At 41.5% G+C, this 14576-nt stretch overlaps 3 protein-coding genes across 3 annotated transcripts; 1 reads left to right on the top strand and 2 right to left on the bottom strand.

Annotated features, from left to right (window-relative positions):
• Positions 1-1837: 1837 nt before the first annotated feature.
• On the top strand, positions 1838-4605 carry LOC111593364. Its single transcript, XM_023306080.2, has 5 exons — positions 1838-2027; positions 2104-2321; positions 2421-3048; positions 3110-3643; positions 4008-4605. The coding sequence occupies exons 1-5, from the start codon at positions 1932-1934 to the stop codon at positions 4245-4247; spliced, it is 1716 nt and encodes a 571-aa protein (XP_023161848.1). The 5' UTR covers positions 1838-1931; the 3' UTR covers positions 4248-4605.
• Positions 4606-6960: 2355 nt separating this feature from the next.
• LOC115483807 lies at positions 6961-8828 on the bottom strand. The gene is made up of 4 exons (XM_030226136.1): positions 8710-8828; positions 7953-8095; positions 7537-7884; positions 6961-7481 (listed from the first exon to the last, which is right to left on the bottom strand). Exons 1-4 carry the CDS (start codon positions 8826-8828, stop codon positions 6961-6963), a joined length of 1131 nt encoding a protein of 376 aa, XP_030081996.1.
• Positions 8829-8953: 125 nt separating this feature from the next.
• LOC111593941 lies at positions 8954-14307 on the bottom strand. The gene is made up of 6 exons (XM_023307031.2): positions 14241-14307; positions 10768-12181; positions 10315-10447; positions 10114-10256; positions 9709-10053; positions 8954-9642 (listed from the first exon to the last, which is right to left on the bottom strand). Exons 2-6 carry the CDS (start codon positions 12128-12130, stop codon positions 9107-9109), a joined length of 2520 nt encoding a protein of 839 aa, XP_023162799.2. The 5' UTR covers positions 12131-12181; positions 14241-14307; the 3' UTR covers positions 8954-9106.
• Between the last annotated feature and the right edge of the window lie 269 nt (positions 14308-14576).

The raw sequence follows: 14576 nt of genomic DNA, 5'->3' as shown, positions 1-14576 counted from the left end.
ACGAAGTAAATGAAAATGTCATGCAACCAATTGGCAACAAATACGCTGACCCCTGTCCAGGGGCAAGGGACAAATGCCAGTGGCTGAGTGCAGGCGCGTGTCCTGCTTGGTGGTTGCATTGCAGCACTTGAGGAGCGAGCGAGGATACATTTATGTATATTATTATGTACACATACACACATATATGAGTGTTCCCTCTAGGGTTAAGAAAACCGGTTCGCTGACACGAGAAACAGAGTCGCAAATGACCTAAGGTCAGTTTTAATGTTGCGTTAAATTGGACAAGGCTCATTTACAAATTGATCGAGCAGCCCTAATGGGCTTTAAATAATCACAAACAGGATGCAGGACGAAGGATAAAGGCATTCAAATGGTCATTTGATTGCCCGACACCGCGGTTGGTGGTCAGCCACTGTACGCCGATTGTTATGCTGTGTGTGACACATGTTTTCAGCAATGGCTTAAGTGGACAATGGCCAACCGGTTTGAGAATAGCTGCTGATAAATATAGAAACGCACGAAGGGATCTTTCGCCATGCCCCTCTTCACTCCTCTGATCAGCCCTAAAAGCCGCAAAGCCGACGAGCTGGCAAAAACAAAGATGTTAAGCATCGTTTGGGCCGAGCTTATAGAGAAATCAGCGAAACGCAAACGTTATAGAAACTGTTGTTTACCAACAAAAAATAGTCAGCAGCAAAAACTTGTCTTGGCCAACAGCTGTGTGACTGGCATATACCCTGTAGACAGCCGTGTCACGCGCTTTCATTGCATGCAAGGAACAGCCTAGTGAGCTCATTCAGATTTAACTTTCCCTTAACAAATTACAGAAGAACAATATGCCCTCTCCTCGCCAGTTTTAATAGGTATAGAAATGCTTAAAAAATGCACTGATACTTGAGCGGCGCACAAAAATCTGTGAAAAAAACTCAATTTGATATAAGAATGAAAATAAAATTAAAATAAAAACTTTTTATTTTGCATTCTACTTTAGCTTTGTTTCTTGAACCATTTTTATATTATTTTTTTAGTTTCAGTTTTGCGCGCTTTCTATTCCAGCGCACATTTATTTAGCGAGCTTTAGATTTCGCTTATTTTTACTCGCTGTGTTTCGAATCCTTTTTCATGCTCGTTGCTAATTAAGGGCACGTAAACTGTAAATTTGTTGTTTGCGGCTGCTGTTTGGGCAGCCAGAAAAGCGTAAGGACGGAACAAGCCTGAGCGGAGTAGACAAATACGAAATGTGAGCTTTAATACAACTAGTTAAAGGTTGGATGAGAGATGCTGCGAGTCCGACTTAAAGAGCTTACAATAAATCACAGCGAAGAGTTGAAGGAAACAAATTTGATGAACTCGGAGAAGAGACGGAAATATGCAACAGAGGGGAGACAGATATGTGAGTGAAGTGAAGTGAGGAAGAAGGAAAAAGAGAGATGGAGAACCAAATTCTTAAATAAGTCTTCGTATTCAGAGAAAGACTTCAATTGAATCATAAAAAGAAAAGAGAGATGAAAATAGCAGACAAATTGAATGACAAATGTTGTGAGAGTGGAACTTTGCAGAACTTTGAAGAGGTGAAGGAAACGAAAGCTCAAAAAATTAAGATCTGAGAAGACATCCAGGTAGAGAACGAAATATCATACCCTTAATAAATAAATAAAATGCAGTTAAAATGTATTTCCTTTGAAAAGTTCAAGAAGATTGCGAATTGGCATCTTAATTTTTACAGCAAACAACTCTTATTATTTCTCCCATTTCTATATAATAGTATTCGTCGAAGAGTGCCATCAGTTATCAGTTAAATCTAGAACGATTTTCTGGTAGATCTCTTCAAAAATATTCTTAGTAGGAACTATTTGAATTCCCAGTCAGTCACACGTACACACACATTACAAATATTCATTGAACACATCCAAATCAAATTGAATTATGCAATGCTTGACTCGGGGCTCAGTGAATACCCTGTAAATGCAAATGAAACGCTGAGTCGAGTTAGACGCCTTGTAAGCTTTGTGCACGTGGGGAACGACGTGAGTTTCTTTTGTATTTGAAGACATGGAAATAATTGAATATAATCCTGAATATTGTCTGCTTAATCGTACTCAGACGGATTGCTTTCGTCGCGATGCAATGTTAACCAGCAGCAGTGAGATGTGTGAATTTGTTAAGAGCAAGTCGAGCTGCTCCTACTATGTGGAAACCGTCAACTTGCTGGAACTGTATTTCTGCACTTTTCATTTGCCCTGGAATAGTAGTATTATCTTTATACTGAGCTTAATTTATATGGCCCTACTTTTCATTATCTTCATGATTACAAAGTACTTGTGAGTATGCCTATTGATTATTATTATTGAAGTGATTATACATCTTTCGATCTATCCTTATCCTTCCGTATATATGTTTTATGTATGTTTCATTATTAGTGGCCTGCCGAATTATGTGACCTTGATGGAGTTGGTCCCGATATCTCAGTACACATACGGCTATGTGTTCTTTGGAATGTACTTAATGATACCCGATTACATCCAGTTTATGCTCAACTGCTCATATATCAAAAATTCCGAGGGCACATTTACCTTGAGCAAATTCTTGGGCGATAATCTGCGTTTCTTTGTCTTAGGGGTCATGATGCTCTGCATCAATGGGTACCATGTGAATGGCACTCTCTGGTGGATCAATATGTTTATTATCTTCATTGGCATTTTCTATTTGAATTTTGTGGTGGGCCTTAAGTATAGAACTGTCGGTGCACCCGATCTACTCTATAGCAATGCTCCTTTATTGACCTTCAATGCGTATACATTTATATTCGTGCTTGTGATTGTGCTTGTCTTGACTCTCCTCTTATCGTATCACAGCCACATCAAGCAACCGCGTCAAGCAGTTGCTGATGCAGTGAGTGTGGATGAAGAATTGCCACGGGTGTTCAGCGATACGGATATGAACCGAACTCCCATACGCGATGATCTCAGCTGCTATAAGATCTGGTGGAGCACTGTGAACGGCAATGCGAATATGAAGGGGCGCAATAAGATCTTAAAATTCCTTTTCGTAAGTAAGGCGAAGCAGCGCGGACACTTGACTTGGCTGATTTACTTATCTATTTCAACAGATTCCTGCCTACTTCGTGTTGGCCAACGTAATACCCGTGATAGACAAGCGACGTCCGATCTATGGCTGGTGCAAGAGTGTCAATATTTTGAGCTTTATTATAATTCCATTCTTAATTCTCAGAACTGGGAGAGAATTCGTGGCGTTTCTCTTAGTGTTGTGCTTCAGCTGGTTGTTTGCATTGATGGTGCTAATCGCGTTCCACCCTCTGCGGCAGCCGGGCCGTCCACTACTCTGCATCTATGCTTTAGTTGGCACAATCATTACCAATGTAATCTTGTTTCACATCACAGACGAGCTCAACAACATGACCTGGCAGTACATGACCATGCGCTTTGAGAACATAAGTGAGACGATTGGCATATTGTTCTTCAGCACGGGCGATAGCGCTTGGCTGATCGTATTGCTTTACAATCTGATCCAAACTAATAGGCTGGATGCAGCATACGGCGCAGTCATGAGCGTGGTAACCCATAACATATACATGACTCTACCTCTGCTCGTCCTTCATGAGTGCTATTCTGCCAAGAACTACGTGAGTTGAGCCTTCACTGCTTTCTCCTCTCTCTTCTCTGGTCCACCCCTCTATCTTCTCTGTTCTCTCTAACTCTCCTCTTCTCTTCTCTTCTCTTCTCTTCTCTTCTCTTCTCTCTTCTCTTCTCTTCTCTCTTCTCTCTTCTCTCTCCTCTTTCCTCTTTCTCCTCTATTATTTCTTCTCTTCTTTTCTCTCTCTTTCTCTCTCTTTCTCTCTGTCTTCTTTTCCCCACACGCTCTCTCTCTCTCTCTCTCTCTCTCACCACTCACTCACTCTCCCACTACACTGTCTCTCTGCACTCTCTTTGTATCCACTCTCTCTTTCTACTCTGTCTCTAGTTTCTCTTGATTCTCGTATTTTACAGTTCGTATTCACCGCCAAATTGGAGAGTTGTTATGTATTCTTTTTGGTCATCCTTTGTGGCACCTTGCTCCACGTTTCGATGAGTTCAAATGAGTTTCGCATGTCGCTCTTCCACTATTTGATCGCCATGACCACCACATTCATTTTGTTTGAGATGGCAGTCTTTTACCAATGGCTACATCCCTTCGGTGCGCTCACTTATAAAACGCCGCCCAGGGAAACAATTCTGCACTGGGCCTAAGGCAGCACCGGATAATGAATAAAAGCGTGTCTGACGCAGCGCAGAGAGATTGCCTTGTTGTCATTGAGCAAGCTTGGGATGTGCGAAAGACAATGAAGAATGAAGAGTCAAACTGTTTTTAGCCGCTGTCAACTACTTTTGAGGCAATACATTTTCATCAAGTTGCAACTTGGAGAAGGGACCCCTTAAACAGCTTAGCCAACTGTAGAGATTGGTTTTCGCTGTGTCGATGGTTGAATAATAAACATTTACAGTCAATGATACCAAAAGTTAAAATCTGTTTGTGATCGGGTATTTGAATTGGGGAAGCAACAGTAGAAGAAGGGGAATTATGATGAGCACAATGGGAACACGTTTCACTGGAAGTCCTAATATCATGATGCCTGAGCTTGATTAGGAATTCAAATTCTTATCTGTAGTCAGCAGTAAGCAGAATTAGTCACATTTAATGTAAGAAATTTAGCCGATTGATATCTGAATACATGTTACATGTAGCCCAGACGTCTTGAGAGTTTCTGCCTAAATTTGGTTTGATGCCGAAGAACAAATGAAAAATGAAGAGCAAATCTGAACGCGAAAGTACATTGTACATTGTACATTCTCACTTCCTAATGCTCGTTCAGCTGCCTACTTTCGAAAAGATATTTGAATTGGAAAATAAAGTGAAGGCGCTTCTCGCCATTGGCGTACCTCGTTTTGTGGTTGGAGCTGTATAAGAAGCTGACTCGCTCCGCAGAGATGTTGCTCAACAGAAATGCAGCTTAGGGCTTAAATTGTATATAGAAATTTGACATTTCAGGCACGCATATGCTCTGCCTCAGTTCGCGAACGAGTATAAGGCAAATAAGAGCAGCGGGAAATACGTTGCCTACTTCTCGGGGGTTGTCAGCCGATTCGAACGTGAATTGTGGAATTTGAAATGTGAAATGTGAAAAAGAAAAGTTGATGAATTTTGTTGGGCATCAACTCGCGTGTGTTTAGGGTGTTAGGAGTAGTATTCAAAAGATTTTTAGATTATTAAAAAACAAAATGTTGCAAGCGACAGATCAAGAGTGGGAAGAGAGGGCAGGGAAGAGGAAGAGCGAAAAGCAACTTCTGGAGGACGCTTCGACTTGGCGCTTTGCTTGCCGCTTTGGCTTTTTGGTGCTTTGGCATATTTTGACATTTGCTAAATTGAAGTGAGTTGAGACATTACGTTCTAGAGACTATCTATCCCTATCGCCTGCGCGTTTTTATTGTGCTGCCACCTTTTGCATTAAATATTAATTCATGCATAAAGTGTGAAGCAAAAAGAAAACGAAATGGGATTGCGAAATCAAGGCAGACAGAAGAGCGAACACTTCTGTTGACAAGACGTTAAGCAAACATGCGGCTGGAGCGTGATGATTCGCGGTTTGTGCTGTGGCTGCCTCGACAGCTCCCCCACACCTTCTGTACGACTGCAAGGGAAATGTTAAAACATTTTGCCTCTTCCCATTCCACATGCTTAATCGAATTAACGCAAAGGCGACAAATTGAGTCTTCTTAATTCCCTCTATTTATTAAGCAACAACTTTAAATATTTATCATAAATTAATTTAACACAATTACACAGCTCATTTAAGTTGCTGTAATTTAATGAAGTTGTAACAGTAACATAATCGTCTATAACATTTTTCATTCAAATGTTAGATAACATAAGTATAAAATATAGCGGGCTCTGCACTCATAGATGGCGATATAGCTACAACCGTTTTATTTGACAATAACACAATGCACCACCTATTGACGACGGGTATCAAAACTAAATAATACTACTCGCTTTTATATGTGTAATCAAGCAGTGTTCAGTAGATGGCGCTTTTATTCTGTTTTCGATACTTTCGCCTAGGTGGCGCTGTAATTTTTAGTTGTCGTAAAGATGGCGCTGCGTTCGTTGAGGCAGGTAAGCTCCAAAAATATACAATTGAAATACATTCAAATTACTTTAGCGGAAACTTAATTCAGATTTGAGTGGGTAATGTAACTATTTCCTGCCTTAACTTTACTTGCTGATCGTCGCCTTGAATTGAAAAATCATTTTAAGTGAATTGTGCCACAACATTTAATTTTCTGTTGATCTCACAGCAGCAGCAGCTGCTTGAGCGAATTTACAAATATTACAAGAACACAATTATTGTCTTAACATGAACATCTAAAATTGCCTAGACTAAAAAGTATTTATACAGCCGCAGCTGCCACGGCAAAGGAAATTTCTAATTAGACATTTTCAAGACAATTTTATTGAGCTGTTAACATGGACACCTAAAACATGTTTGGCTGGCCCTGGTCTTCTTAGAGCAATATTTAGAACTCGTACACAAACTTAATTCAACAAGATAACAAGGTTTCAAGGGAATTTCTTTGAGGACATTTAGCATGGACACTTCACATAGTCTGCGCTAATTTATACTTCAGCCCTGGCGTATAATGCGTAAATATCCCTAGAGGTACATTTGGCAAAAAGTTCACCAAAAGGGAATTCCCTCAGTGTCTCTTAGAGGTAATTTTTTATTTATTCTTAACCAAGAACTATTTGTGATATCGAAGTTATGAACCGTCGTTATGTTATCTATGGTAGCCCTGAATATTGTGGCGCAAACTTTTAAATTAAAAATGTATGTACCGCATCGCTATTAAATAATTATTTAATTGAATATGCAGCTTTTGCTTATTTTATCCCTAAATATTTGTACTAGAATATTAAAATACTACAGAGAGCAGTCAATAGTAGACCTGCTGTCAACTGCATAGACAAAGCACCATTGCAGCCGAGATTATTCAGACTGATAACGTATTGCGCTTCATCCGGTGTTTGACACGCGGCTTGGTTACACGAAATATCTCCAAAGCCCTGCGCCTGCACTGAGAAGAACAGCGGCGGACAAGGTTCATAGTCGTAGCCCACACAGGCGTCCGTCAAGTCGTAGCTAAATGGACCCAATGCCGTGCTCTCACAGCTCTCGTCCTGGCGCAGCGGATGGCTTGCATTGCGGAAGGGCAACTCAATGCTGCGCGAGAAACAGACGGTGAAAGTAATTTTACTAATGGGTGCGATCTTAAGATATCGCATGCTCTGCCTGTTGGGCATGTAGAGAGCATCCAGACGGTAAAAATTGATGGTATTCAAACGTCCGTATTGCTCCAAAGAGTTAAGGCCATACTGGCTAATGGCTCCATTCGAAGAGCATCGCGGATTCCAGATGCGACGTGGAACTGATTCACAAGTTAATTAGAAAAGGTTCATATGAACTCAAAGAAGGACACTCACCCTGTCGAATACGCTGAATGACTGGCGTTCCACATTCCTCCGGCGGCTTATTAATGTTCAGCAGAAGCAAATCTCTCTTGGGCTGACGCACAAAGTCGTGAAACCTGACCAAAGCACCTCCTCCATAATAGATGAACTCCACATGTGGCAAGCTATAACGCAGACGCTTCATATAGTGCACACAGTAGTCGTAGTCGTTCTCATCCACAAATGATGTCGGACTAGGCACAAGCAGTGCGACCAATGATCGTCCGCCCAGATAATCAGTGTCTCGTTCTACAGCCAGCAAGTCCTCTACCCGAGTGCTTAGTGTGTTCAGTATAAGGGGAAGATTAAAGCCAGGTGGATCTATGCATAATTATAAGACTGAGCTACAGAGATGGGCTCTGGTATATATTGGTTCTGGCAATGCTTACGCCAATAGTGCGTGGTAAAATTCCATTGCTGGTACACGTCTACTATATAGTCGGTTGTATTCACTATAACTGAAGCATCTGAGGCGGCAAAAAGTGTTACAGTGCTTGCATAAGGATGTATGTTGAGGTTCTGCAAAACGTAACTGAGGAGAGGAAGTTATTGATTTTTAATTGCTTAAGAAGAGGAAGCTTCGCCAACTTCATATTATAAAATAATATATATAATATCATGTTACTTCGTCCTTTGGGAAGCAGTTCTTTAAAAGCCTTCATAGCTGAATGGCAAAAAATTCCATCTAGAAATGTGGGATTATCATCTCAAAATGTCAATCAGATAACGTCAGTTTCTTAATCAATCACTTACAAAACCACTAATTGGTAAATGCACAGAAATCAGCTTTCAAGATTCCACATTCTTAACTGCCCATAGATTATCAAGCAGTCAGTCAGTCAGTCAATCAGTCAGTCAGCTACAGAATATATTAATTAATTGATCATCCAACTAGCTTGTATAGTTTCAATTCATATATCTTGCGAGTTTTTGACAATTCGATCATTATTCAGATAGTCCTTCAATTCCTCAAAATCAATCATCAAAAAATCTATAAAACTTGTCGAAAATCATTAATCCAACAGTCAATCACATAATTCAGTTTGTTTTCAATCAGTCAGTCAGTAGTTACTATACTTAATCCCCAGATCTCATGATTTCGAGTAAGTCAGTCAATCAATCAGATGTATGCAAAGTGTTACTTACGCCACATAGTCGACTATCCAATTGTACGGCCAATTGGTATCCACAAACACAAAGACATTTGTCTTTATCGTGGTCATATTGGATATATCGGACGACCGTTCGAACTGAAAGCTGTCCATGATGGCTATAAATAATAATATATATAAATGAATGCGATATATGAAAATGTAATTTAGATAAGATAATCAATCAATATAGAACCACTGGGAAAACGTCTAAACGGAAATAAAAACATTCTGGTTGGTTCTAGTGGGTGGACTTTATTTGCGACTTTTTCACTGGAACTTAAAACTTAAATAAAAAAATTATAATAATAAGGGAGGGTTATGGGGGGCCATACATACAGATGTGTTGTGTTGTAATTTGAACTTGTAAATTGGGCAAGAGTAAGCGCCCACTACTGCAGCGAACGCTGCAACAGCAGCGCCAACAAAATGGTCAAAAGACTCGCGGCCAGGCCGGAGACGCCGCTGTAGCAGCCCATGTTGACCGAGGCGACGATATAGCGCCATTGGTCAGGCGTCTGGCAGGCATCCTGTGTACAGGACGTAGTGTTCACTGAGCCCGGTTGGACAGACAAATAGAGAGGTGGACACTGTGTGATTGTGTAGTAGCCATTGCAGGCGTTGGACAAATCATACGAATAGCTGTTGCCACTGATCTGCACACAGTTCTGTACCACACCGTTGCTGTTGGAGTTGGTGGAGTTTTGCTGCGGCCATTCGTAGCTGCGCGACGAGCAGACCGTAAAAGCGCCTCCATTCTGAGACTGAATGGTCACCACACGGTTGGTGCCAGCGCCAAAGAAATAATTGGGTGAAACGCGGTAAAAGTTAACTTTACCGGGACTGACATATTGGTACATCTGATCAGTGCCCCAGGTGGTGGTATACCACATTGAGCCGCAGCGCGGGTTGATGATGCGACGAGGTACTGCAAAAGAGTATATCACTCATATTAGCATCCGATAGAAAGGGAGCTTCAGCGCTGAGGACTTACTCTTCACTATACGTCTGGCCACGGGTCCAGCCGATGTGGGCACGGTGCTGCCAGTCATCAGAGAGAACAGATCCTTCGTCGGGTCTCGCACAAAGTTGGAGAAGCGTTGAATATTGCCACCACCATAGTAGACAAAACGCAGATCGGGTATCTGCTCGTAAATGTACTGCAGCTCTGTTGTCGCATAGTTCGAATCGCCATCGTTCACATTCGCTTGATTCGGCATTACCAGAGCCACCAAGGAACGACCTCCCACGCTCGAATTGGTCTGCTCCCCATTCAAAAGCGTTTGTGTTAGGTTCTGAATCGTGCGCAGAACATTTGGCAGATTAAAGCCTTGTTGCACTGTAATTGGAATATTCCTCAGTTAAGTTTTGTTCTTGGAATTAAGTGAACTGTACTCACAATTCGACTGTATAGTGGCATTCCACTGTTGGTAAACATCAGTCACATAGTTCGTGGTATTCACTATGATCGAACCATCAAATGCGGAGAGCAAGGTCACAGAACTAGCATAGGGATGAATGTTCATCTGCTGCAGCACGTAGCTAGGGAAGAAGATAAAAATGAGAACTTGATGTGGCAGGAGTTAGCCGAGATGCTTACGCTACGTAATCCGCAATGGCACTGTACTGCCAGGTAGTGTCCAAGAATATGAACAAATTGGTCATGGGTGTGATAATGTCCGACAGATCCTGACTGTTGGTGGCCGTGCAGGATACATCGTTCAAAGATTGTGCTGTTTGTGGATAATTTAAAATATAAAAGATGTTGCAGGTACTGCGAGAATCGGATAGAAAATGAAAAAGGGGGACAATATCTAAGCAGCTGAATACATTTCACAGCAGCTGATAACTCAAGAGAAACTAGAGAACATATGAAGAATGAGTTAAAATATAACTAATATAACTAACTATAATTCGGGAACAGTTGAATACTAATTAAAGACAAGCTGAAGCATAGATCGGCAACAGATGAATTAGGAAGCGATCCTAAAGCAGTCTAGTATTTTCCCAAGTGGTTCTACGACATATGGAAAGAAAAGTAATAGGTACTTACGCACATAGGTGACCAGCGAGAGGGCCGCTGTTTGAGCGAATTCCGCAATCGCTGGAGGCTGAATGGTTACACGCAGTTGCATTCCCTTATCTAGCACCTGAGCAAAGGCGCTAGTCTGTGCCTGCATCTCGGTTGTGGGCGCCACATTAGGGAATTGCTGCTGGCGACTGCAGGCCTGAATGCCAGAGCTCAACACGCCATTCGAGGAATAGTACATGCGCAGTAGCTGCGAAAGCTTCAAGCTCGATGCCTGAGTGCGCCAAGTATTTACGTTCTTGGCTAAGATCAGGCCATCGAGACCGCCGCGAATCTCCGCATCAGTTGCCTCCAAATTGTTGCGCTGCGACAAGAAATACCAGTGTGGCAGCACTGTATCATTCCAACCCCCTGTGGCTCCCACTGTAGCTGCATTGTTTTGGGAAACGGGAACCTGAACGAGCGTCACCTCAGCCAAATCACCCGCAAGCGTCGCTGCCCAGCGATTGTCCACATAGGAGGTACCAGTTTGGGATTGAGTGCGACCACGTCTGGCGGCCAGCTGCAGCAGAGTATTCACCGGCACGTTTTGCTGTTGCAGTCCGGTTGCGACACCTGCGATTAGACTGCCTGCAGAGACGGTGCCCCAGGGCGTGCGCACAACTCCATCTTCCACTGGACACTGGCTTTGACCCTCGGTGCCGGCATAGGCCCAATCTGTTTCGTAGTCTAGCTCACCCATCTGTACATAGTTGGAGCCAGAACGCGCACGTTTTGGCTTGCTCTCTAGCCATTCGGCATCTCCCAGAAAATTGCTGCCAGCATCTTTTTTAAGAGCTCGCGGCAAACGCTGAGCGCGATACTGAGATAGCTGTCCGCACACGGTGTTCTCGTCGCCGCGTTGCCTCGTATCAAAGGTGCTGGAGAGCATGAAATGCAGGGAACAGCGCTCCGTGCTGGTCAGCGAGCTGTTTGGAAAGTTATTTGCGTTGCCGGGCAACAGGCTGGACAACAAAATTCGCAGCTTTGGAAACTGAAAGCCCGTCGGACTGTAGGGAATTACTCCACTGACGGCAGTAACACCAGGCGCACGTCTGATGCCATCCTGTCGAAAACGATGCAGCAAAGCAACAGCTACGGTACGAATGTCCACCTGGTAACCCGTTGCCACATAGCTCTGCTCGACCTTTTCAATGAGCGAGATCAAAGTGTCCATGTTGGAGGGCAGGCGATTGTCCCGATTCATAAAATACGACGTATTGTAGCATTCGATCAGTGAGGGTGGGATCTGTAGTTGAGCATTCTCCTGTGCCTGCACTGAGCCAATCGCCATGATGAGGCCCAGGCAAAGGCAGACAGCGGCTGCCTTGAATTGTGCAAGTCGCATGCCGTGGCTCCTCCTTAGTTTCGTTTATCAATTGGGTTCGTTGAAAGGCGGCTAAAAGTATGGGAATGTAAAACAGTCAATTATAATACATTCAAGTAGGTGTTGTTTATCCTCATTAAAGAAAAATATGATAAAAGCTTGAAGTAAAGAGTATAAATCATACAATCTCTCTTACTGTCTACGTCAAACGATATCTATCTACTATTCGAAATAGTGTCGCTTCGAGTGTAAATCAAATTATTAGAACACCTTCGGGCAGGTTAGTGTAGTTTACCCCCAGCCTTTCTTCAGCTGCTGTCCAAGTTTAGTTACAAAACGTCAAGGCAGTTATCGAACTGGCCCTGGCCCAAAATATAACACGAAATAAATGCCTCAAGCCATGTTGAGTCAGCGTCCAAATGGCTTATGCCTGCCTGCTCACTAACGCTGCACAGATAAGAGCTTTCGGCCATTGTATCCACTGCGTACAGGCTGGGCGTTATCACTAGTACCAGCCCCAGCCCCAGTCCCAGCCAACAATTACTCGTGTTTGATTTACGCGCATGTGTAAACTTTGTTATCCTTATCGCAATGCAAACATTTATACAGTCAACTGGTTTTCGGGTTTTCAGTTGTCTTAGTTGGAGCGACGTTCAGGTGCAGGTGCAAGAATATTGATCAGATCCGATCATTATTTTTTTAACTAAGTAAATTCATTAGTGTCACTTTGTGACATGCCGCATTCTGTGTCAGGCCAGGGTGGAACTATCTGAGTGTAGATGAGAGCCCAGAAAATATTGAGACAGAAATATTTGATTTTCTGCAGACATACATCAAAATTGGAGGGAAAAAGGTTCACCTCTTTTGGTAACTATATCGTAAATTAGTTAATTTACACCAAAACTATAAGCACCGACACGTAAACCATAAGGCATTATATAGAATAGACTCAAACATATTGGAGGTTTTTTGCTTCACTTATAAAGCTGCAATCTGATTTCTAAACTGTTCTAGATGCATAAAATCATTACTGTCGAAGAATAAGGACAAGCATTTGCTTGTTATCTCAAAGATTCAGGATATACGATTTAAGTTGACTATCGAGAAAAGAAAAGGCTTGAAACTTGAGTAAAAACTAAGATAATTAGGGAAATTGCGGTAGTATCTAGATACGATTAATTGAAAGGAAAAGGGAGGGAATAGAACTAGTCTAGCTCGAAGCTAGAAACGAAATATTGAAAATGAGTTTAGCTAAAGATAACATAGTTATGAAATCCAGTTATTAATCTATGGTGAGGCATTATTCCTAATCGGCAAAAGAGCGCAATTAGATATCTTTCACTTATGCGTCACTTCCTGTCTCGGAATTTTATTATGCTTTGTTAGCTTGGCTTAATGTTAAACAAGTGTCATATAAACTCCAATATATATATATATATTTATATAAAAATAGTCCTCCTATATAGAAGGAAGCTGATGTCATGTCTGACACACACTCATATACTTTTTATCAACTCAAATATAAAATTTATATTATAAAAGACTATAAGGGCATGAGTCAAATTGCCTTGATACGTTTATATACATAGGCACACACAATATCAGTTATCAATTTATTATCAGTTGCACAGAAAGAATTTATTCGTAATGCCCATAGATTGGCACCGTTAGTTAGTTGGTTTTATGGCAAAAACTCTTGTTCAACTATGCATATAAAGCCACGAGTATCGTTACAAGCGCGTGAGTCAGCTGGAATACCAAAACTTTGGGCCTTGTAACGGAAATGCCTATTGCACAAGTCCCAGATAGTTGTTGGTGCAAGCACACATTTGTATATAACTATGTACTTTTACACTACACCCCGCTCCGACTTTTTTAAGAGATAAGATAAAATTTAATTGTTAAAGCACATTAGTTTAAAATAGTTTTTTACACTGGGGCGTTTTTCTTGCGTGTAGATTTTGGTTAATTTCACACTTATTAAACTTAAGTATAAAGTTTATTTGTTATGTATTTATGTTATCGTTCTTTTGCACAATATATAACCTATCACAAATTGGCTTCCCACTTGTTCACTTGTTATTTATATATCGTTTTATGCCACAACCGGAGAAGTGTTTTTCGGCTTTACCTTATTCCACCTGTTAAACTATTCGTACTGATTGTTCAGTTTTTGAACGCACAGGTGCCTAACCTACATGGGGTGCAGCAACGACGTGTGTTGTAATCTCCGCAAAGTGCTTATCAGTTCTTAACTCTCTACAAATATTATAGATAAGATATGGGACTTTTGGATTGGGGTGAATAATACACGAAGCCGCGAATGTTGTGCAAAACGAAATCATATTTTAAATACTTAACAAAATCTACGACTGTGTCATATACTCTATACATATATTATGGATAACCTTCATATTATATGATTTAAATTTGTAAGTATAATTGTGTGGCTTTAAATGCTAAATTA

The sequence above is a fragment of the Drosophila hydei genome, unplaced genomic scaffold (assembly GCF_003285905.1).
Source record: "Drosophila hydei strain 15085-1641.00,03,60 unplaced genomic scaffold, DhydRS2 tig00000060-arrow-pilon, whole genome shotgun sequence".
NCBI classification, from domain to species: Eukaryota; Metazoa; Arthropoda; class Insecta; order Diptera; family Drosophilidae; genus Drosophila; species Drosophila hydei.
Note: the sequence above shows the minus strand (reverse complement) of the source record. Positions and strands in the feature narration are given on the sequence as shown.